The 24860-nt window shown below is 49.2% G+C and overlaps 1 protein-coding gene across 3 annotated transcripts in view; it reads right to left on the minus strand.

Annotated features, from left to right (window-relative positions):
• The window catches only part of LOC147618582 (histone deacetylase 19-like), an 87183-nt gene that overhangs the window by 39973 nt on the left and 22350 nt on the right, over positions 1-24860 (minus strand). For all 3 annotated transcript variants that reach the window (XM_086773607.1, XM_086773609.1, XM_086773608.1), the window contains exon 2: positions 12896-13336. In XM_086773607.1, coding sequence (XP_086629733.1) covers positions 12896-13336 — 441 coding nt within the window. The remainder of the gene's footprint in view (positions 1-12895; positions 13337-24860) is intronic.

Here is a 24860-nt window from a genome sequence, read left to right on the forward strand (position 1 = left end):
ATCCATCCATGGATGAAATATAGCTATTTTTATTTTGAACCTCAATTTCGAACTAGATGCAATAGAACCCATTGTAATTTAAACTCTTAAGAGTCTTAAGAGTTCATTTTGAGTTATTTTTTTCAGTTTTATGCCTCTTTGGCATCGATACCCAGAGTGGAATGTAAATGGATGTACCTGATTTGTCCCATAGGTCGGATTCGGCCTCCCGTGGACGTTAATATAACTCTCTCTCTCTCTCTCTCTCTCTCTCTCTCTCTCTCTCTCTCTCTCTTGCACCAAAAGAGGACAGGATATGCCAGCTCTGTCACACAGAGCCCAAGATAGAGGATCATTACATATGCCGATGCCCTATATACTATGAGATTCAGGGGGAGGGGGGGGGGGATCCAGTGCCTCTTCTGAGCTTGGTTCGGACCACTTTCCAGGATCATGGGCTTCCCGGATCAGAGATGCCTGGGACTTTTTCTTCTAGAGCTCCGTAGACACAGGGAGTCCTTAGTGAGATCCAGATCAGCTGTACTTGCTCGAGGACCAGCACAGAGAGCTCTCACTGACTTCTTCCATACCAGCACTTCGAGGGCCGATCCACCCATCATACCCAGACCATAGGCTAGTGCACAAGCTCGGCCGAGAGGTGTGACTCGACAAAGCCACTGAGTTATGCAGAGCTCGACACCCCAGACCCCATGGCCCTCGCCCACGGCCACGCCACCACAGCTCTCACTGACTTCTTCCATACCAGCACTCCGAGGGCCGATCCACCCATCATACCCAGACCACAGGCCACCACATGAGGATCTGGTCCATCATCACAGGACCTTCTCGCGCTAGCTCAGTTTTACCACCTTGAGCACCATGTCACAGCGGCCCATGAGGGATGTATTAGGATGATATGAGAGCTCTCTACTCATGTACCTAGATTAGATTTTAAAGTTCTAGATTTTTGTTATCTTTCTTTATTACTATTTTGTATCCAGGATGATGTACCTCATGGATATGATGTAACCTTTCGGTGTCATAGGTCATTTTGGCCTCTTTAAGATGTTAATACAACTTTCTTTCTTCTTTCTTCATCTTCTTTCTCAACTTTCAAGCTCTCTCCCTCCCGAGTCCCGCCCTCTAGGACCTAGGCTCTCCCTCTATCTCTCCCTCCCATGATCATCAGAGCAGAGCTTGCAGTGCCCCCCATGCTGGTAGAGGCTCTATTTCAGACCATAGCCTACATCAAACACATCAGAGCCATGGGTCCATAGAGACTACCCCGCTTAGCCATGGAATCCTCACAGAGTATTGCCACAGAGGGCCATCACCCATCATGGTATGTTGCAAGAGATAAGTGGTTCTCAGCACATGGGCTCGCCTTCTAGTATGATGAAGACTCCCGAGTCCCCATACTTTACAATCTCCCGTGAGGAGAGGAATAGACTTCTGAGATAGGATTTGATCCAGATGCACACCAAGGAGACTTGGTCAGGTCCCCTTCCCACCAAGATGCAGTACTACAAAGATCATTTCCTTAGATTCACAAAGGATGGACTTGTCAGACAACCAGGCTACATGGATGTACACATGTCTCACGCTATGAGGGTGACTATTGGTCAGATCAGAGTTTCCTCACTCTGGAGATTGAGGCAGGGAGAGCAGCACGGACCCCTAGAGAGGACAAAGAGTGCAGATTATGCCAGCAACTACAGAGAGGTAGAGTTAGAGGAGTATTACATATGCAGATGCCCTGTATATTATGAGATCACAGGGAGATACCACTACTTGTTCAGAGAGGGTTTTGGCCCACTTAGTCGGGTGATGGAGTATCCTGATAGAGATGCCTAGGCCTTTTCCTCCTTGACATAGAGAGAGGCTTCTACAGGTGTAGAGCCAAAGATCCCAGCCACATATCACCAACTTCTTTAGGCCTATCAGCGAGACACATCCCCCTCCCCCTTATCATCTACCTCTCGACGAGGGCTCACAATACAGAGAGCCTCGGAGATCAGAGCTGCCATGAGACCGCGACTACCCGGACGCAAACCACTACTCCATCAAGCTCAGTTTGCCCAGATCCAGGCACGATACCGCAGAACTATGGAGGAGGGAGGTCCAAAGGCTACACCAGGGCACAGCAGATGTGAGTCCTCCTCACCCCATGCCCCATGTATGATGTACTACACCCCACCATCTCCACTAGGTGGAATTAGTAGTATACCACTTATCATGATTGTACATCTAAGAAGATGACTGCATAGTGAGCTGCATATGACTAGGATTAGCTTTTCATTTCAGTTTTTCTTTCCATGATACTCATGACATGGACTTGTTGTATATAGATTTGTCTCAGAGGCCAATATGGCCTTTCGTAGACGTTTCTTTCTTTCTTTCTCTCTTTCTCAAGCTCTCTCTCTCTTTCTTTGGCAATGAGGTATGGAGGAAAGAAAAAGCATGAGACTTTTGCCTTATATACCACCACCGGCGAGAAACCTACCAGTAATTCCAGGTCATAGAAATGGACGTGCAACTTTTGCGGGAAGGGTTACACAAGTAGCATCACAAGGCTCCTTGCACATGTGTCCAAGCTTGGTGGGAAAATTGCGCCGTGCAAGGAGATTCCTCTAGAAACTGCAGCTGGTATAGTGAAGAAGTACTCGCTCATTCGCAACCAAGGCAAATGTGGAGGTGGACGAGCTTCCATATCCGGTACCTCCGCATCCATGAGTCCTTCCCCCGCCCCATCTGGCTCCACCTCCGCCTTGGCCGGTTCCAACTTCCAATCAAAGAGGACAAGGGGAGAGAGCTCTCCGGCTATGAGACAAACCGCCATCGGTGCAAACATAAACAATCTTACATATGTGAAGGCGAAGATGAAAGCTGCGAATGAGGCGATTGCGCGCACAATCCACGGCAATTGGCATGGTATCACCTACCATGAGATGCGCACCACCGTGCTTGATGACAAGAGGCAAAGGTTCAACGACAAACTCACACCCATGCACGAAGGATGGGCCAAGTATGGTTGCTCTATCCTCTCCGATGGATAGAGTGATAGGAAAAAGAGGGGTATCATGAATATCCTTGTTTCGGGCGCTCTCTCCACATACGTCTTATGCGCCATGGATACCAGAAAGGCGGTGCAAAGAACATCAAGCGACTTTATCTATCGTCATATCCAACAACTTGCAATCCATCATAGAGGTGAAATTTGAATGATGAGTCTATGTGCATTGCGTTTTAAGTTTTAACTCTCGAGTCTCTAGTATCTATGTTCAAGCTTCTAAAGAATGTCATGACTCATTGCATTTGCCACTGTGTTACATGTAGGTCGGCCACGAAAATGTCATTCAAGTCATCATGGACAATGCGTCCAATTGCCGCAAAATGGGACGCTTGGTATAGGCAGAGTTCCCATCCATTGTATGGACTCCTTGTGCCTTCCATTGTCTAAACCTACTCATGGAGGATGTGGGGAAGCTAGAGTGGGTGAAGAGGGTGGTCCTGTTGGTCATGTCCACCCAGCCACTCCCGGCTAGTTAAAGTGTGAACTCAACTTACTCACGGGCACTTTTCCTTGTGGTTGGACACAGGTCTTTTCCCCGCGTGAACACTCTTGTGTGTTGGGCACTTAACCCTAGGCTTTTTAATGCTCATTTGTACTTTCATTTCATTCATTATTGAGTACATCTTTTCCAGCACTCTCATGTTTCTCTGTGCTTGAGCTTGTGTGTGTGTGTGTGTGTGTGTGTGTGTGTGTGTGTGTGTGTGTGCAAGCTAGCTGCCCTCCTACCAACATCGGTATCAGAACCTGGTTAGGGTTAGGGTTCTTGCTGCCTGCTGCACTGAGTACTAAACACTCCTCTGCACGAACTATTGTGCACCCTCCTTGAAGCGACATGCTGTACCTATGCCCGACCAGCTCCTGTGCGCCGCCGACGAACAGCTGGTGTGTGTCGCACGTTTCCCGTTCGCAAGTTGGGTTTAAAAGCCTTACTACAAAGCCTTGAACAGCCGCTGTGCGCAGCTTGTTTCCCATTCGCAAGTCGAGTTTAAAAGCCTTACTACAAAGCCTTGAACAGCTGGTGTACGCCACCTGTTTCCCATTCGCAAGTCGAGTTTAATAAGGCTTTTCGTAAGGTTTTAAAAACCTTTTAAAAATCGCTACTTCGAAGCTGCCACCGCCGACTGTACCTTCCGCTGCCGCCACCCATCAAGCACCCCTTTGAAGCGCCGACTGTACCTTCTGTTGCCACCGCCCGTCGAGCGCCCCAACTATACCTTCGAAGCTACCGCCTTCTGCATCTCCTCGGAATCTGCACAGCACCGCTTGCCATACTACCCTGTCATCTGCTCTATGCCGCCCAACTGAGTACAGATCTGCAAAATTTGGGGCATTTGACATCTTTTGAAAATTTCAGCCTTACATATTTCAAGTTTGTCGGATTTGCAGATTTTGACTTGAAAGTGCTAAAAAAATTAGCAAATTAGTTGCATTAATTTTGGGACTTTTCACCATTGAGCCTGCAATTGCAACATTGGCACACATTGGCATTGATTTCAACAGATTTGGTGCGTAATTGCACTAGAAATTCGGAGATTTTGCAAAAATTAGCACTGTTTGTAGGTCTATAAGAGACATTTGCAGGCATTTTGGGTGTTACAAGCACATTTACTTGGCTTTTGGACATTAAAGCATTTGGTACAGGTGACAATTGCTTTAGCAGATTTACAAGTGCAGATTTACAGGTGCCGGTTCAGATTTGGTCTAACTGGCTGCCTAAAAATTGGGGCTTTTCTACATTGAGTCCATTTTTGCAACATTTAACCTATTTACCTTTGATTTTGCCGGGATTTGAGCACTTGCAGCTCATTGTGTTTTTCACAGCACACATATACATTTGTAGTTTGCCGCAGTATATGTATGCCATTGTGGACACTTCGACAAATTTGCATTATCGTGCAGTACACTTGCAGATTTGGGACATGCATATGTATTTTTTATGGTGAAGGAGTTCCCTTTCAGTCCATTGATTATCCTACTATTTATATCCCCCATTCTTACAGTTTTGTTGGGCATTGCCTACTCTTGTGGTGACCTGGACAGATTTGTTGTGTTGTCATGGCCAACAGTAACAATGACCTCTTTGGCATGCTGTCTCACCATGTGGAACCTATCCTTGTGGATCGGGATGAGGTGTTGTCCTAGCGAATCGAAGTCTCCTTGGGTAGCCAACGACCTGTCTCAAGGGGACAAGCTCAATGGGGATAACTACCCTATGTGGTCTTATATGATGCGTCATGTATTGGTTGCCAAGAATGTATGGCTATATGTGGATGGCACTGAGGAGCATCCTCTCGCACCTGCTCCAGCAGAAGGTGAAGAGATTCCTGCTCACCCTCCTGCATGTCCACCTCCTCGTTCGCCTCCTACCCAACAGCAGCGTACTTGGGATGTTAGGGATGCTCAGGCCCATGCGTTGATTGCTCTCTCGTGCCGCAGGCACATCATTCCGCACATTTGTTCCTGCACCACCGCAAAGGGTGCTTGGGATACCTTGGCGGCGTTGTATTCAGGTCGCAATGAGGCTCGTGTAGCTTACCTTCGTGACAAGCTTGAGACTCACCGCACGCTTGAAGGTGACTATCAATTAGTACCTTACACATGTGAAAGACCTTTGAGAGCATCTCATTGACATTGATGAGGTCTTGACAGATGGCTATCTTGTTCAGACAGTTCTGCGTAATTTGCCCGACTCTTATCAGACATTTGGCACCACTTTGCGGTTGTTGGCTGGCAATGCACCTAGTGCGATCGCTTTTGACAACCTTGTGACTCTCTAGCTCAGTGAAGAGAAATCACATTCCAACAGGAACAACATGATGTCTGTTGAGTCAGCAATGGCTCCTCCCTTTCGTGGGAACCGATCCGGGCCTAAACCTAGCCCATCGGATCCTCGCAAGATAGAGGACAAGCCTGAAAAGAAAAAGCGGTGTAAATATTGCAGGAAAACAGGACACACCATAGAGGAATGCAGGAAGCGTATTAAGAGTGAAAAAAGAAGCAGCTGATATCTTCTTCCACAGGTGCAGATCAGGCCAATTTGGCTACACATGTATCAACCTTGACCATTACATCTTCATCACCTGTAGAGATGTCTTCTGATGCCATTGCTTTTGATGACTATGCTCTATAGTTAGTACTTCTTGGTATGCATTGTCTAGCAGATGCATTTCAGGGGGGGATTTTACTTGCCCACATGCAGTTGGTGATGCCTCATGGTCACTTGTACTTGTTGACTCTTATGCTTGTCTATGCTAGACGCTTTCTCTTATGTAATGTCTAATGGAGATGCCTTTTATGTTGTTTTCCCTTGCAGCGGGATTGTTTCTACAGTGTTGACATTGTCACTTTCTCACATGTGATGTTTACTAGAAGTGCCTTCTACACACTTGGCCAGTGTTGGCTTACCCTCATGGTTTTGACATGTCACATGTATATTATTCATTGTGGGATTAAGCATCTTCACACTTGTCATACATGCCACTGATCGTGGCATCGTTGAGAGTTTACCCATCCTCTCATAGCATTGGTTGATGCCCGCCCCAAGCCCCCACTTTTTCTCCCGATTTTCAGCTTTCCCCATTGCTGAATTTTTACTTTTATCAACCCTACCATTGCTGATTTTTCCTCATCAGACCCTCCATTGATGAGTTTCTCTCTTGCACCTTACATTGCATGTCTCACAGGCATGACTTATGGATCCTGTTGCCTTTACACATGCGTGTATCTGCTACATCTTCTTATGCTTATCACTGGTGCAGTTACAAAGCTATGCTTTACTCTCTTGTTCTCATTGATGTGGATTACATGCAGTTCAGTTTGACATTTGGATGCTTGCCTTCAGGGGAGTATTATGCGATGCCTCTTGATTTCATGCAATTGATGTCCACATGATCTTTGACATTTATTTCAGGTGATGCGTTTATGTACTACTGTGCTCTGCCATTAGCACTATGACATTGGGGTTTCTCATTTTCCCCGTCATATAGTGCTTGCTTTTCCCATTGGCACTGGAGTTCATCTTTGCCATCGTGATCTCTCTTGATCACTCTTACTGTGGAGCATAGTGCACGGCAGCATTCACAACTTTATCTCCTACTACCCGTTCACACCGTTCACTTGAAGGGGGTTTGTTGGTGGCCACTCCAGGCTAGTTCAAGTGTGAGCTCAGCTTACTCACGGCGGGCACTTTTTCCCTGTGGCTAGAAAGGTTTTTTCCCCGTGTGAACACACTCTTGTGTGTTGGGCACTTAACCCTAGGCTTTTTAGTACTCATTTGTACTTTAATTTCATTCACTATTGAGTACATCTTTTCCAGCACACTCACGTTTCTATGTGCTTGAGCTTGTGGTGTGTGTGTGTGTGTGTATGTGTGTGTGTGTGTGCACGCTAGCTGCCCTCCTACCCAACAGGTCCCACAAGGCAAAGAAGGTGAAGGTGCTTGTCACGTGCACCTATGCACTGTGGTATACAATGACACACTGGCTCATCAACACGGCAAGAAACATGTACAAAAGTAGTACCTTGATAGGAGATTTTGTCGTATGTCGTGACCCCATTGTGAGCTCCACCAGAACATGTCAGGCACGAGCTATGTAGGTTAGTCTTCCAACCATAGAGGTCTGTCAGGTCAGTCCTCTTAACCCACTTTGGAGAATTCAACAAGTAGTCCTCGTGTAGGTACATGTAGATGTCAGCCTTAGGTGTAGAATGCATCAGAAGCATATTAATTTGCATCCATATAGTAGGGGCCAGCCCCAAGGCAACCCATTGAGGGAAAGCCTTACTATGGTGTGAACCTCACCATCAGCCCAATCGGCAGCCTTTATAGGCGCCTTTGTGCTCTCAAGCCCAAGGTATCCGAAGCTCAGCCTCTTCCCAAAGTTCTCAAAGCACGATCCCTCGTTCTCGGGCCGGTGTGTTCTCTCCGAAGATAGCTTCACAGTCACCTATAGCTTATGCACAGTTCTACCCAACGTTTGGTCACTTTGTCCTTGCGTTTGGCAGTCAATCACTCAGTTTGTACGCTCAATCTTGTGGACACAGTTCAGCTTGTATTCAGTTCTCCATAAGAAATAAAGCAAATACTCCTGCTTGCAGGGGGGCAGAGGGAGGGGGGGGGGGGGGGGGGCTTCAGTGGGTAATTGGGACCCAATCTCGGGTCCTCTCGACTACTCTTCAATTCATGTATGCTGTTTAAAGGACTGCTAAAGACTCACTATACTCCGGTATAAAGAAGGCCTCGTTGTTTCACACAATCCTAGCTTGGCGTATACTACATTGCTTGGGTCGTAATTCAACCCGGCAACCAAGGGTGAGAGCATCCTGTGGATGGTAAAGCTGAGATCGGGAAAAACCACTCGCCCATCCAACATGGCATCAAGCTCCGAAGACATGGACAACTATATGTGTATGACACAGAACATGAGTTATAGAATCGTTTAGATGGTATGCCTGGATTGGATGCCTATGTGTTGGGAAGGTTGCAAGAAATGATGCATGAATGTAATCCATATGCCAATGTGTCTCAATCTGTGGGGGAATTTCTGCAAAGTAATCCACATGTAGAGTTACGGATGGTAATATGCGACACTTTGTACTTCAAGGTAGTATTTGGTGCCAACTGCTATTGAGGTTGTTGCTATTATGCGCAGGGCATGGAGATGATTTTGATCTTGGGTTTTGAGATATTCAAATATGTTCTCGTAATGGAGTGGTGAAAAAATAAAATAGCTTGCATCGGTCATATATGCCACTCATGAATGGGTGGCATGTACCTATTCCACATGCTAATGTACACATGCATGCAACAACTAGGACTCATAAATGTGTCACTCAAAGGCAATATTATGCATATTGATTACAAATTAGATATGAATAATGATACCATTGCATGCCTTTTGCGTGGGAGGAGACTATACATTGTTGATGCTTATAGTACTATCGAGGAGTCAAGATTAGTATGGATTAAAAATAATCAAGAAAATTTACGTGATGAAGCCTACCAAGGACTATCTAATATGGTTAATGTAGCTGATGGTGCACAAAGTGTATCAAGGAGTGCAGTAGGACAAAGAGTTGTGTTGCCATCTTCTTTTACAGGAGAGCCTTGCTTTATGTATCAGCTCTACCAAGATGCCATGGCAATTGTAAAGAAAAAGGGTAAGCTAGACTTGTTTATTACTTTCACATGCAACCCAAAATGGCATGAAATATCTGATGTCTTATTGCTGGGGCAAAAAAAGTTCCCAAGATCGACTGGATCTTACTACCCGTGTATTTTACGAGAAGCATTAGGATATGATGACGTTACTTACAAAGCAAACTTTATTTGGAAAAGTGGCTAGGTATGCATCTGTGATATGCAAATTATTAATGTCTGTCAAGCTTGGCAAAAAACAAGGCTTTGTTACAAGTAGAGTGCATTCTTCAGCAGCATGGACAAAGCTTATCCAAGTTTGAAGGAATGCCTTCGATTGATAGATCAAGTAAGAGTTGTGAATGGGTTGTTTCAAGAACACAAGAAGAAAGACGCCTATTGCAAGTGGAGGAATATCTTCCTTGCACCCAAATCTAGGCAAATGAGAGGATCTTGGTGGTGCTCAAATCTATAGAAGTAGCACTTAATCTTAGTCCTAACCTTGTACTCCACCCTACATAAAGGCACACATCTAATGAAAGTATATACACTCATTCTCCTTTTTCATGTTGTCATAGTGCTGTTTATTTACTAATCATGTGATTATTACTAATCCACTTGCTTAGTTCTTCATTACGCCTTTATGATGGACCTAATTATTATATTTAATCCACCATGGTTCTCAACATCTCCAAACTTCTAATTGTTTTCGAACAACTACATCGAGAGCACAAGAAGACCATGAAGACTTTACGTCTTAAGTTTCACGCTGAAAAATCCAAGCGGCAACAAGAAGCAACAACTGCATCCATCAAGATGATGCGGATAGATGGCAACAAATGGAGTGCCATCAACTCCAAGAGAACGAACGTTGAAGAGGGGAACACGCCAGTTTACTCAACATATGGCTGCCCCAATTGACGTCAACCCTTTTCTCAAAAAGGTTACATTAGGCATACGACAATCAGCTTGACCCTACTACTTCACATTCTTGGACAAAACACAATACCGTACAATATGGTACCGTACGAGAATTTTTGGTATGATATGAAATTTTGGGATACAGTACGATAAAATACGGTTTTTTTTACACTTACAAACTTAGACATTTTCCATTTGAAAGGGTCAAAAACTGCCAACGGTCAATTCGTACCATACGGAATCGTGCTGTACAAACCGTACCATACAAATAGCTTCGTACCGGTATGAGAAACAACTATGATGGTACTCAAGGTAGTTCCCTCCAAGAGCAGCCAATCATGGAGGGACTACCCTCCCCCAAGTTTTCTCCACCTCATTTGGGGTTCTCAGCTTGTACATGTAGCCTATGGCTGTTTGATCGCAACTAATAGTAGGATCTTTTCTCTGGAAAAAAAAGGTGCATCTCAACTTTTGCTGGTTTGAATGGTAAAAATATATGGTATATTGAAATTAACTATGTACTCATAATACGTGCATCCTAACTTGCATGCTATGTGGACAACTGTATAGGACAAATTCACCCCTGAGGCCGGACACCAAGCATTTTCATTATGAGCCTTTGTCCAAGAAGTACTTGGTATATCACCAAGGGTGATCAGTTGCGCCGTGCGTGTCCCCCACCATCTTGTCGTGCCCATCCGGCACCGTTTGTAAACACTAGCAAATGAAATGATGTACGAGTTACCCGAACACTTATTAAATGCACATGTCGGGTGTTCTGGGCAATTCAAGTCCGTATCTAGGTGTCTAGCATGAGTCATCGTTACATGTGAACCCTGATGCAAGGTACTAGCAACAACGGGAAAAATACGCGAAGCATACACCATTTCTAAAGGCTATGTATGGAAATATGGGCAAGTTTGGATGGACCAAATCCACAGGCCAAGGACATCAAGACCCCTTGTGCCCCAAGTGGTCAGCCAAAAAGGGTTTAAAGGCCCACGACCATGGATCAGCCAGGCCTACAAGTCCTCGTGCACCAGTTGGCCAGCTCGACTAGGGTGTTTGAGCCCCCTTTTCCCATCTTCAGTCAACACTTTGCCCAACATCTGGCAACCCTCACGGCAGCCCAAAGGAGGAAAACGCAAAGCAAGAGGTAATCAAGTCTGAGGTGTGTATTCTATGGCAGCCGATTCGCAGCGTATAATGAGAAAAATGCAGCCCTCAGAAGTCAATACAGCTCGACCATGTTCAGTTTAGAAGTCTGCAGCCGTGCATGCACATGTGTAAGCCTCCCTGTTGAGGTAACTGCAGTTCAGGTCAGTCCTTTATTTGGGCAGATTCATCCCTGTTTGGACTCATTATATCCGCAGCAATCAAACTTTTGAGGAGGGGGCCCTTCAGTGGGTGTAATGTGTGCCACTCTCTCTCTCCCCCCACACACACATGGGCTTCATATGGATCACCTGCCTCCATTGCACTATAGTTTGGATGCACCACTATTATCTCTCACCCACCAAGACATTAACCGACTTATCCGAATTGACCTCTTCAGACTGGAGACCCATGTCACATGGCTGGATCCACTGCACCTTCCTACGAAAATGCAATTTTACCTGGACCACTTTATGGAACTTACAGACGATGGCGTCATTCGGCTACCTGTATAGACACATGTCACATGCAACGAGGATTGAGATTGGCTAGATCAGAGTCTCATCACATCATTTGAGAGTGGAGAATGGGTGACCAGAGGGCACTAGCAGAGAGAACAGGATCTGCCGACCCTGTTCACTGAAGGCCGAGACAGAGGAGCACTATTCAAATGCCCAGTGTACTATGAGATAAAAGCGAGGCTTCATTGCCTCTTTACAGAGGGATTTGGGACAGTCTCAGATCATCTTGGATCATTGATTTCCCAGCGCCTCGGATTGCACTACGCCACCGCAGAAAGGCACAGAGGCAGACCTGATACCTCACAGCCCACCATCACGAATTTCTTTCATCCAAACCAGGGTAAAGACCCTCGCTGACAACCATAAGATAGCCCTAACCCAGATGCCCCTACTCAGTGGACCAGGCAGGGCACACTGACAGCACGTGCCACAGATGCAGCCCTGCCTCCCGGCATTTGCCTAGGCACGGCGATTCAGGTGCAGCAAGCAGGACGCCCGAGACCCACTGATCTGAGGAGATGCTCCACCCAACAGCTTCAGATCCGAGAGATCCTCCAGAGATGCAAGAAAGCCCCTCCACAGGCAGTGGATGTGGAGAGCCTCTATACAGTTATAGATGTTGAGGACCCACTTTGATCCCCTTCCATCATGCCATCATAGCATTGTACCAGTGACACTTACAGGCTCTAGTTGGGTTTTTTTAATCACGTTTTTCCATGATTTTGTCACTTCATGGACACATTGTAACACTTTTGGTCTCATAGACCCTTCGGTCTTTTGTAGACATTAAAAGAACTTTCTTTCTTTCTTTTCTTTCTCGCAAGTTAATGCACCATTCTCCTTCGTACAGGTCCAAGGGCTTCCACAAGTTATCGACCAAGTGTTTTTGGCACCTCAGACCCTGTAGCTTTATTTTGTTCAGAGACTATAGAACAGAAACATAAACTGGACAATGAGTGCATTGAAAACAGCAGCATAACGAGGTGCACAGCTTATTGCAAGAGATGGTAATTTTTTTACTGGCAGTATTTGAAAAGGAAAGCCAAACAGCACCTCGTCCCCCACTTAAAAAGCATATGTGTAACACAGAAAAGAGACAAAGAGGCTCACCTCATAGCACCAACATCTTGCAACGTTGCGAATTGTGTAACCACCACCTCCCAACAATAACAGAGGCACATTAAAAGAGCGCACGAATTTAACACATTCGGCATGTCCCTTCACCGATAAGTTAAAGCATCCAAGTCTATCCCCTGAAAGAGAATCTGCCCCACATTGCAAAACAACCGCCCCTGGCTGATACACCTCCATCACCTTGGATATGATAGGCTTAAAGAGTGAGTGGTAGCTATCATCGTCTATGCCATCATTCAGCGGTACATTTAGAGAATAATATTTTCCTTTCCCATAGCCTAAGTCTCTCACATCACCAGTGCCAGGAAAATAATCACCAAACTTGTGAAAGGACACTGTCATGACTCGATCAGTTGTGTAAAATGCCTCCTCAACCCCATCACCATGGTGAATATCAATGTCAATGTAAAGAACCCTCTGCAACCAATAAAACAGAAGTTAGCAGGTGGAAACCCTGATTATCAAAATATGAAATTAAAGCCCACGCTCCTCACTAAACATACGCATATGAGAGCGGAACCATTTGAAAATATGTCAGATTGACATGTCACCCTTTGAAACATCAAGCATACATTGATATTGCTTTTTCTTGGCACAGAATTTTGCTAGACAGTTTATTTATAACAAAAACGTAAAGAAACCCCAAAACATAGACCAAAAAGCTACATTCAGGAGGAGTCAGTTCTTCACACACGAATTGAGAATAAACCCCATTATAGGCACCCTTCTAGATTGATTATACTGATTACCAAAGGTAAATTAACAGGAGAATGAACAGGAACAGGAGAGTGAGAATACTGGGACCAACCCAGAAATCTGGGATATAGGCAAGGACAGGGCCAAGAAGCCAGCAGTTGAAGGGAAAACCATGAAGATCTTAGTCTAGAGGAGACCCCAGGCTTTGGGACGAGCTCCAAACCATAGATGGTGCAACCTATTAAGAGTGGGACCTAGACTATGGATGGCCAGAAGAATAAGTCCCAGACTAGGAAAATCCAATACCGAGAGGTCCCACACCAGATGAGCCCATACAAAACCAAACAAATCAGACCCAGATTACATAGAGAAACTTATGGCTGACTAGACCAGAATGGCCCAACATTGGAAGAAAGGAGTGGTTTAGTGTCCAGCTGCTGAACTTGCCAATAAGAGATCTCAATATGACTCGGTATTCCCATACGAACACAGGGAAGAACTCCCACCCATCCAAATCAAACACGCCATTTGATGGGCAGGACTGAAGACTCCAAACTGCCACCCCGTAATGGCTCCCTTGTGTCAAGCTCAAGAAACAAATATGCAACACAAAGCAGTTAGTGGCACACAGCATGCGCACCAGTACACACACAAAAGAACAAGAGGAGACACAGCACACCAGAAGGGTTGTCAGAACCTTCAGAAACGTGCAGACAGTCCACGTTTGGAAAGTTTTGATCAAAAAAGGGAGGGTATTGTACACCTAGGCCCTATACAAACAAATGTACACACACACACACACACACTTACATGCATACATACAACCATGCATACATACATGCATGCATGCATGCATACAACCATACATACACACACAAACATAATATGTACAATACGTAACTGTGTGTGTGTGTGTATGTACGTAACTGTGTGTGTGTGTGTGTGTGTGTGTGTGTGTGTGTGTGATAAAAATGCAAGGTTTCTAAGATACCATAATTTAGAAACGATCGTTGTTACGTCACTAGTCCCTAGCAGGGTTCACAGTACATGTAGTGTTAACCAAGGATTGTGGGTCAGGCATCTTATGGGGAGGTTAGTGGTATTTATCTCCCAGTTTATAGGAGGCCTATATAAGTGCCTATTGGGATCAGTTTGGGAGAGAGCTCCTCATACCTCGACTCAAGGCCCATGACCATGCATACACCGGAGGGTGTGTCTTGGTGGTACGGGACGCCACGCTTTGCACGTCGAGCCATGTCTCAGATGCTACTAACCTCTATGCTCGAGGGTGAGCCTGGATGGCTCTATGGTTGGGCAGTGAGCTAGATGTCAATGTCTATATGTTTCCGCGTTTTATTTAATCACGGGTACTTGCTAGTCAGAGGTCTTACATTGGTATCAAAGCAAGACCTGTCACTATTAAGTCAAGAACGCTCTGAAAGGAGGAGGAGGTGAAAATCCATCGCCTGGATCTTCCAAGCTCTAATATGTGGGCTACTTTCTTGTCTTCCAAGACCCAATGGTATGGGACACTTAGGGTGGAAGACAAGGCAGAGTCCAATGTGAGCCGGAAAGACGGCTTGGTTGGATATACTTGGAGTGGTCTCTGTACTGCTGCATGTCCATGAAGAAGCCAAGGGAAAATGCATCTATGATGGTGCTTTTCTGTGTTTGCTCAGGTTGGAGGGAGTTTCTAGTCCGGAGAAGTGTGTTTCTTGCAGGCCCTGATTGGGTTAGGTTTTGTGCTGCTGAATCATGCTGTAAGTTACCCTATGGCAGGTCATAGAGGATCATTGTGCTCTCTCTCGGAATGCCTGCTGTGTAGCCTCTTGGACGGCACATGGTGAGTACTGGTCTGATCAGGACTATGGTCACATCCCGCTATATGACCATCAGATGGGGGAGAATGCAGCCAGGGTATCACAGGATAGTCACTCACAACACAATCCCAACCCTAACGCAAGAAGAGATCGGAGCCGCTAACCAATGAGGCATTGGCGAAGGGTGGAAGGCCGAACAAATAAAGCACACACACCAGCACGTGGCTCCTCAAGAGCCTTGCAGCGATTCACTAAGTCTTTAAACTCGTGTGAATAGTTATCAAGGCTCTTCTTCCCCATCTCCAGTTCAAACAACTTATCTTGTTGATAGAGACAAAAGCCACTTTGAAGGGGAACTCGAAATCGGCTCGCTGAAGCTCCCGCCGTCACCCCCCTGCTCGCCCCTCGCCTCCCCTTACTCGTGCCCTGTCTCCCGCCTACCAGCGCATTTGCGCCCCCCCCCCCCTCTTCTCGCCATCGCGCCCCCCCCCCTTCTCCTCGCTTTCTTTCCCTCTCTCGCGCTGAAGCGCCCCCCTCCCCCCCACTTCATTTCGCCTACGCTCCCCTTCAGTTCGCCTTCGCTCCCCCCCACTTCATTGCGCCTACGCTCCCCCCCCTTCAGTTCGCCTTCACGCCCTCTCCCCTCGTCAGCGCCCCGTCCCCCCCCCTCCGCCAGCCCTCTCTCCCCCACACCGCCTCTCCTTTCGTGTTGCTCCCGCCCCCCCCCCTGTTTCTTCGTCGCCTTATCCCCCCCCCCCCCGCTCTTTTTTTTTTTCCTTTTTTTTCCTTTTTTTTTCTTTCCTTTTTTTAAAAAAAAATTAAAAAAATCCTCCCGCCTTCCCTCTCCGCCCTTCACGTGCAGCTCGTTTCTTGCAGGTATCGCATTCGCTCCGCCTTCGCCACAGCTTCAGACTCTGATGGAGGCTCCTCCCGCCCCACCTCAGAGGGACTCTTCTGCAGCCCCCTCGACCGCCCCTGAGGATACCCCCATCATGCTTTCTCTTTCGCCAGAAGAGGAAGCGAGCCTCGCCGCAGAGGTGCAACGCCTCCAGGCGCATTCCACCAACTGCCGTATAGTCGGCACTCGCCCCAGCAGAGGGGAGATCCGGGATCTTCTTCAGGCCCGCCTTCTTGCAGATGTGGGCAAGATCCTGGATGTACAGCTATTGGGCCGTGGACATTACCAGATCGAGTTCGAGGCCACCCAGAGTGTTGCCAAGGTCCTTGCCATGAGTCCCCTTGACATCAGGGGTGCTCGGGCTTTCTTCAAACCTTGGCAGCATGGATTTGACCCAACAGCGGCGGAACAGGAAGAGCGCCTTTTTCATGTTACAGTTTGCTTCCCTGGACTCCGCCGGGAGTATCTTCCGCTCCTCCCCAGGCTCGGAGCATTGGTGGGCTCGGTACTAGAGACTGGCCCCTCAGCTGCTTCAGTGGTGGCCAGAGCAGCTGGGCTACCTTCGGTCAGAGTGTTGGTGTCTGACATCTCCTCCCTTCCTAAGGTCATTCAGCTACCTAGGATAGGGGGGGGATGGATAGATCAGAGAGTGGAGTTCTCGGGGCTCCCGAATCAGTGCTTCATTTGCAGACAGGTCGGCCATCTGGCCAAGGCCTGCCCTCGCAGGAGACCCCGACCCTCACCACAGCAGGCTACTGATGGCCCGCCCACAGATTCGGCTCGGCAGGCTGCCTCCGGGACACCTGCTCAGGCCACAGAGGCCTCGGAGTGGCAGCCTGGACAGGGACGCCGCCGAGGGAGACAGCCACAGCAGCACGTCCGGAGACCGCTGCAGCAGCAGCCACAGCCTCAGCCTCACTGGGTTCCCGTGAGGAACAGCTTTTCTCCCCTCCAGGAGGAGACCCCCACGGCGACGACTGAGGACCAGGAGATGCCAGCACCCCCTCCTTCACCCCCCCCACCCCCGTCCCCCCCCCACCGCCTCGCTTCCACCATCGCCTCCTCCCGCCTCCGCTCCGGTTTCGGCAGCGGCTCCCTCTCCACCCCCCTCGCCTCCCCCTCCTCCCCCTCCGCCCGCCTCACCTTCCCGGGAGGCCCTGGCAGTTCCCTGGCGTTCACCTGCAGTCCGCAGAGCGCTGAGCACTGACCTCGCTCGAGCATCACAGAGGAGACCTATGCCGATTAGGGCTTCACGGATTTCATCTATCCGTAGCCGGCTGAGTCGCCTTGGCATTAGACAGCGCTCGGAGGCTTTTGATTATACCTTCACACGGCTTTTTGGAGCAGAGGGCTCCCATGAGCCAGCACCCATCCGAGTTCATGTAGTGATACCTCCGGCCCGCGGGGAGGAGGCACTAGACTCAGCGGTGGCCTTCTCGTTCCCTCTATGTGGCCCCCTTGCGACCGGGAGTGGACTCTAGAGCTCGCTCTCAGCACTTTGAAGACTCGGGCAGTTGAGTTTTCTCATCACATGAGCGATCTGGAGGTAGTGATAGGCCGACTTTGGGAGTTGGCTCATTCCCGGGAGTGTGGATACCTCAGGAATTCGGCATTTGGTCGTTCGCATAGTGGCAGACTTAGCACGCGACCCTGGATATGTGTGTATACACGAGGTTGCTTTGTCAGAGCGGGAGGCAGTCGCCATGGGCCACAACCACTGGCGCCTGATCCGGGATTCTTGCAGCACACTGGGTGGGCAGATTCGCAGCCACTCGGATGGGGACTACTCTCCATCCAAGCCGCTTGCGAAGGCCCGCCGTACGGCTGAGACAGCATCCACCTCAGCAGGGCATCCATGAGGATCATCTCATGGAATGTACACGGCCTTGGCGGAGCACATTTTATACGCTATCGTGGTTGCTTGAGGCAGGAGCTTCAAAGATGCCTGGTTGGTGGCAGCATTGATATTTTGATGCTGCATGAGCACCACTTGGGTGAGAGCAAGATCCGGAGATATGGCTCGGTGATGCCTGGTAGATGGGACACTTTTTGGTCTACAGGGTTTGGTCCTTTGGGTGGACAGGGAGGAGTATGCATGGTCATTGCAGATGTATGGCGGCAGGCCATTGTGGATCGAGGGATCATTGTGCCTGGTAGAGCACAGTATGTCATTCTGAGGATGCATGATGAGCTATTGGGCGTGCTCAACGTCTATGCGCCCAATCATGCTAGTGCCAGAGCAGAGTTCTGGACCCAGGTTACGGATGCATTGCCAGAGGCCGCACATTGGTGTGTCGGGGGAGACTTCAACATGCTTGAGGACCCGGCAGATAGGGTGGGAGGCAGTCATGTTACAGTGCACGGCACAGAGCTTACAGCTTGGGACCGGTTGTGCATGTCACTGAGGATCACTGATGCATGGCAGCATGGGGCTTTCTCCCGGTCTCAGGACAGTCTTAGTTTCTCCCGGTCGGATCGCCGCGGCAGGGAGGGACTAATCTATCACAGATTGATCGCTTTTATGTGGGCAACTGGTTAGGGGAGCGAGGGGGCTCCGTCGGCATTCTCGCTGGCACCTCATTTTCAGATCATGCGCCAGTTATCTTGACATTGGAGGAGAGGACACGGGAGCCCAGCTTGCAGTTGAGGATCCCAGAGAGGGTACTTACAGATCCCAGTCTCACTGAGGACATTGAGAGGATCTGGCATGATAGTCAGTGCTCTGACCAGGATGCAACGGGCCAGTGTGCCCAGGGACTCATCGATCTTAGCTCTTTTTTGCATGCTGCAGCTTTGACACGGTTGGGAGAGATTCGCGAGCAGGAGCATCGGCTGAGACGCAGCCTTGCTTCGCTACAGTGCCTTCAGGAGCAGCAGCCTGCATGTGAGTGGGTGACGTCCCAGCTGAGCCAGGCACGCCAGGAGGTTCGAGAGATAGAGGAGCAGAGACATGAGTTTTACTATCGTCGTCAGGCCTCTCAGTGGACGCAACTTGGCGATAGAGTGACTAGAGAGTTTTTTGAGATCACTGGGCCCCGTCATGCGCGAGCAGGAGTCCGCCAGCTTAGTAGACCGGATGGATCGGTAGCTACTGAGCTCGGGGAGATCAGAGCCATTGCCACTGCATTCTATAGAGACCTGCTTTCAGCGGAACCTGCCACTGAGGATCGAGATGTTTGCAGACAGACTGTGTGGGCCCATGTGCAGAGGAGGGTCACAGACCGTATGCGTACAGTTCTAGGTGCGCCTCTATCAGAGATTGAGCTTGCCGAGGCCTTGAGGGTCCTGCCGCCGCGACATAGTTGCCCAAGGGAAGACGGACTGACGCCGGCCTTTTTTATGCGCTATTGGGACCTTTTGGGGCCAAGCCTCCGCAGGGGCTTTCAGCATGTTTTGGACACTGGGGTGATGCCGCAGAGCTTTTCAGAGGGCTTGATCTATCTTATCCCCAAGGGGGAGGGAGTATCAGATGATATTAGGCATTGGAGGCCTATTACGATCCTCAATACTGTCTACAAGGTCTTAGCAAAGGCCTTGAGTTTGAGGATCCTGGTTGATTCACGCTACTCAGACAGGATTTGTCAAGGAGCGCAGTATCCTTGACAACATCTTTACTTTCTGGGAGGCGACGGCCCGAGCTAGATTTCTTGGCGAGGACTTGGTCGTGATGCTTCTCGATTTTGAGAAGGCATACGATAGAGTTGATTGGGGTTTCTTAGAGGGCACTATGCTTCGCCTGGGCTTTGAGCCAGGATGGATCAGAGGGGTGGCGGCTCTGTATTCCACAGCTCGCAGCCAGGTGTTGATTGCAGGAGGACGGGGGCCGAGTTTTGAGCTAACCAGATCAATCCGTCAGGGGTGTCCCCTCGCCCCTTTTCTTTTTCTCTTCTTTGCGGAGGCTATGAGCATGTATTTGACAGCAGAGGAGGTCGGTTTGAGAGGACTTCAGCTCCCAGTCCGGGGGGAGGACCTGCTTGATGCTGAGTTTGCAGACGACACGGGCTTATTTTTGCATGGCCAAGAGGCCAATCTTCTTCGGGCAGAGCAGTCGCTCCAGGTTTTTAGTGCAACTTCGGGAGCATTGATCAATTGGCGCAAGACAGTGGCCTTTTGGATCAGTAGTGCTCCCACTCCGGCATGGAGCCCGGACCTTGGTTTTAGATGGATTCCTCCAGGCATAGCAGGGCGGTATTTGGGATGCCAGATTGGCCTAGATTTGTCACCTGAGCAGCAGATTGCCCCGCTTCTTCTGAGCAGTCGGAAGAAGCTTTTGTATTGGAGTACAGCTCGACTATCCTTGGCTGGGAGAGTGGTGGTGGCAAATCAGGTGCTGTTAGCGACCATGTGGTACATTACGTCTTGCTGGATCTTCTCGAGCTCTTGCATCAGCCAGGTATAGAGGCTGATCAGGAACTTTCTGTGGTCTGGGCGGGACGGTCAGCCAGCTCGGGCAAAGGTTGCATGGGCAGTTATTACACTTCCGCTGGCTCAGGGAGGTTTGGGCATTATAGATCCAGTCGATCAGAGTAGAGCTTTATTGGGGAAGCTTATCGTTCGGGGGTTGCTTCCAGGCGCTAAGCCTTGGAAAGAGCTCCTCTTAGAGCGGCTGCAGGCTCGGGCGCCCCCAGCAGGGGGCACTTGGGCACCAGAGATTCGCTGGATCTTTATAGATATGAGGAGGACAGGCCTCAGTAGAGGATGGGAGGACAGATTTGCTTTGAGTATCCAGAGAGCTTGGGAGCTGCTGAGACCGGGGCTCTCTCAGCGACCACCTCCTTGTGTTGAGGAGCGGGCCAGACAGCCGCTCATCTGGAGCCCAGCGGTTCGCACAGAGCAGGGTCATATGCTGGGTTCTCGGCCTCGGCTAGCCTGGGGGCCTTTAGCGGCAGGCCCAGCTCGTAGTTTTGGAGACTGGCAGGCCTTCTGCAGTCTACCAGAGGAGATCAAGCTGGAGAGGCTGAGTCACTTCAGAGGGGGGTTGATTATGAGGGATGATATTCAGGAGGCACTCACAGAGGAGTGGTTCACGCCTCTCGAGCCGGTGGCCCCACGGTGGATGGGAGCCTTTACACAGTTGGAGATCCTGATTGCTGTCAGAGCTTGCACTGAGGATGGCAGTTGCCTCTACTATGAGATTCAGGATGAGGGCAGACTCCAGAGAGTGGAGGTGGAGTCGCCTTTGGTTGCAGAGTGCACCTTGCAGAGGATTCGGGTAGTGGCCGCCGCTTCTCGGAAGTGGCATATTGATCCCGACCCTGCTGATGTGCTCCCGGATTGGCGCATATGGGCATATGCAGCGCGCCCCTTGGCCCGGCTACAGTGGGACCCCGGGGAGTACGAGTGGCATGATCCTTATGCATCCCTTGAGGCCACAGAGATCACCTTTTTCCAATATACTGTTCGGCTGGGGCGACATATTTTGACGGCGAGGAGGACGGTCTCTCCAACGGCGGCAGCGGGGCATTGGCGACTACAGGGACTCTCACAGGAGTTCCTGGAGGATTTTTGGGCTCAGCTCTGGGCTAGTCGACACGCCCGCAAGATCTCGACTTTTCAGTGGCTGGTCGCCCACAGGGGCTCAGCAGTTGGTACTTGGCTTGTTTATAGCGGTCTTCCGGCGGCCTGCGTCCGATGCAACCACCCTATGGAGACACAGAGACATTGCCTTTGGGATTGCCCTCAGGCGCAGCAGATTTGGTTGCGGATGCTGCGTATTCTGGCCCCCCTCTCTCCAGAGGGTATGTTTACGCGGGGTGCCGCTGCTTGGTCGACTTTGTCAGGGCCTGCTATGGGCTATGAGATGGAGCAAGGCAGTCAAGCCATCAGATTTATTAGGGGCCAGCCTCGCCTGGTTCCGGCACCGGATTTCTCGTCCGCCAGCTGGACACAGGAGAGGGATTTACGATGGGAGCTCCTCAGCAGTCTCACCATCTGGTTCACCTGGAGGGCCCGGTGCTTTACGGCCTTTGAGGGGAGATTGGAGCCACCAGCAGAGACTGTATGGGGGATTTGGCAGGAGTTGATCCACACCCTGCGAGGTCAGTACGACCGCATCCGGGGAGACTCGGATGAGGCGATCTTACGGCGCCAGGCCTTTCACACCAGTTGGCGCTGTGGCTCTTTCTACACCTTACACACGGGATCCCCCCGTTAGCACTACAGGCCACGTGTTTGGCTCTTTCCCCCCCCTATTGTATGATTTAGCCTCTCAGTTCTTTGTACTGATGCTTGTATTTTGCAGCACCTAGGGAGAGTCTCCCGGGCTGCCATGCTGTACTCACTGCTCTGTCTCTCTTATGAGCAGGCGAGATCTTTTGTAGCCCTACGGGCGTTTTTTATATAACTAATGAAAGGATCTTTTCTCAAAAAAAAAAAAGCCACTTTGAAGACGAGCTGAAAATCCACCCTCGTCGTCGGCTTTACACGGAGTATCCTTCTACTACTTTATGCTTAAGCATAATCCATATCTGATGGATACACTGATCATGAGTGTACCCATACCGAGCGAAAAAAAAGCATTCCACTTCCCGAGCCAGTTATCAATGTAAAGTTCCTCACACTCTTCCACTCACCCGAGAAGGGATCTGAATGGAAAGAGATCGCTGTGGGGAGTTCACTCTTCCACTCACCCGAGAAGGGATCTGGATGGAAAGAGATCGCTGTGGGGAGTTTATTTGAGGAGCTTGGGAGCGTAACTCTTGTAACGTCTCTGCAAATCAGGAATCGTGGAGTACAATGAAGTCATAAGAGGAGAAGGAGATTCAGGAGGATGAGTAGTAGGTGATGGGTGGCCGAGAGGCAGAGGAGATTGCATAAAGCCCATATATTGTTGATATAGTTGGGAATATGAAGCAAAAGCAAGGAAAAGATTGGGATCATTAACTGTAACACGTGAAAGCTCAAGGAGTCTTCTTTCAGCCCTAAACTGTCAGAATACGCAGCGGAGATGATGACCAGATCTGGGAACACAAGAGCAAAACGCAATGCGGAAAATAACAGCACAAGAGAGAGAGAGAGAGAGAGAGAGAGAGAGAGAGAGGCGTGTAACTCTGCTCTATATACACAAAAAGAATCCCGGAATGATACAAAACTGGCAAGGGGTGTGGGGCCATTTTATATGGCCCCCATAGTGCAGTCGGCCTGCTCTAGGACAGCCGACAGGACAGCAGAGGAGTCCACGACCTGCAAACAGCAGTCGGCCAGCATAAAAGGTCCACGACCTGTCCAGACCAGTCGGCCAGCTCCATGATGTGAACACAAACGTGCTGATGCAGACGGCCAGCAACTGGGTCCTCCTGTCATCACAGGGCAGCCACCCATGCCAAGGAAAATAGGGAAAATGGGGGAAAAATACGGGGAGTGAGGAAAAATGAGAAAACACCTACAAGGGCGGGCACACCCACAACAAAGGCCCTGGTGTCAACATAAAAGACAGGAGATGACTTCTAACACCCCCTCTCAGCTCCTGGCTGTGAAACCAACCACTGGGAGCTGGGTGCCACCTGAGCAAATCCTGAGATAGCGACTTCGTGAAGAGGTCCACCGTACTGTCCTCCATCGAACAAAACTCTAGAAAGATGTCATCAACAACAATCTGTTCACGAACAAAGTGCCTCTGGATGACCATGGGTTCCTCCAGTGGAAGCCCAATCCTGCAATGCAACCTCTGCAGCCTCACCACCTCACATGCAGCATCACAAGCAGCCCGGTACTCTACCTATGTCGTTGACAAGGCAAAAGATGGCTGCCTCTTACTGCTCCGTTCAACTGCTCCTCGGCCTGAAGTAGATCTCCTCGTGTCCGGATCTCCTCCCCAAACTGAGTCACTCCAACCGTGGAGTCGGACTCCATCAATCAATCCCCCTCCTGTGTAAAAGAGTCCATGATCCTTCGCATGTCGCAAAAACCACAGGATACGCAATCCTGCCTCCCAAAGAGTCATCTGCAACCATGAGCTCAACTGCCTCATCAGGAGCTCCCATCCAATCTGGTGTCCATCAACCAGATCAATGAACCATTTTGCTTCCGAGTCAAAGAGGCATCACACTGCTCAACACCTGCTACGGTGCAAAGCCTAGTCCCGGAAACTTGTTGAAGACCACGCAAGGCCTTCTGAAACTTGTCAACCACCCCCTCTCAATCCGGAACCAAAAAGGCTGGAGAATGCACCTCCTTCTGCAAGTAATCAACTGCAACCTGCCTGGCTTTCCGAAAGGTCCCCGTGGAAAGAACATCCTCATCTACAGGAGTTTCTTTGTCCCAAATACTACGAGACATCAGGGTATAAGTTACCTGTTCAGTTTTCTCTGACATACGAACACAAGAACCACCAACATCAGTACTCGAAAGTTCCTGCCAACTGCTGCCATCAACTGGCAAGCTATCCACCATCTCGTCCCAGAAAGCTTGCATGTGCAGCGTATCCACACTTAAGTGGCCATTACCGGACTGCCACTCATCACAAACCTGAGGACCTGGGGGAGAGAGTGTTGAAAGCATGTAAACTCCATTCTCCACTCTGCCTTCC

The sequence above is a fragment of the Cibotium barometz genome, chromosome 34, assembly GCF_041138505.1.
Source record: "Cibotium barometz isolate CiBa-2024 chromosome 34, ASM4113850v1, whole genome shotgun sequence".
Lineage (NCBI taxonomy): Eukaryota > Viridiplantae > Streptophyta > Polypodiopsida > Cyatheales > Cibotiaceae > Cibotium > Cibotium barometz.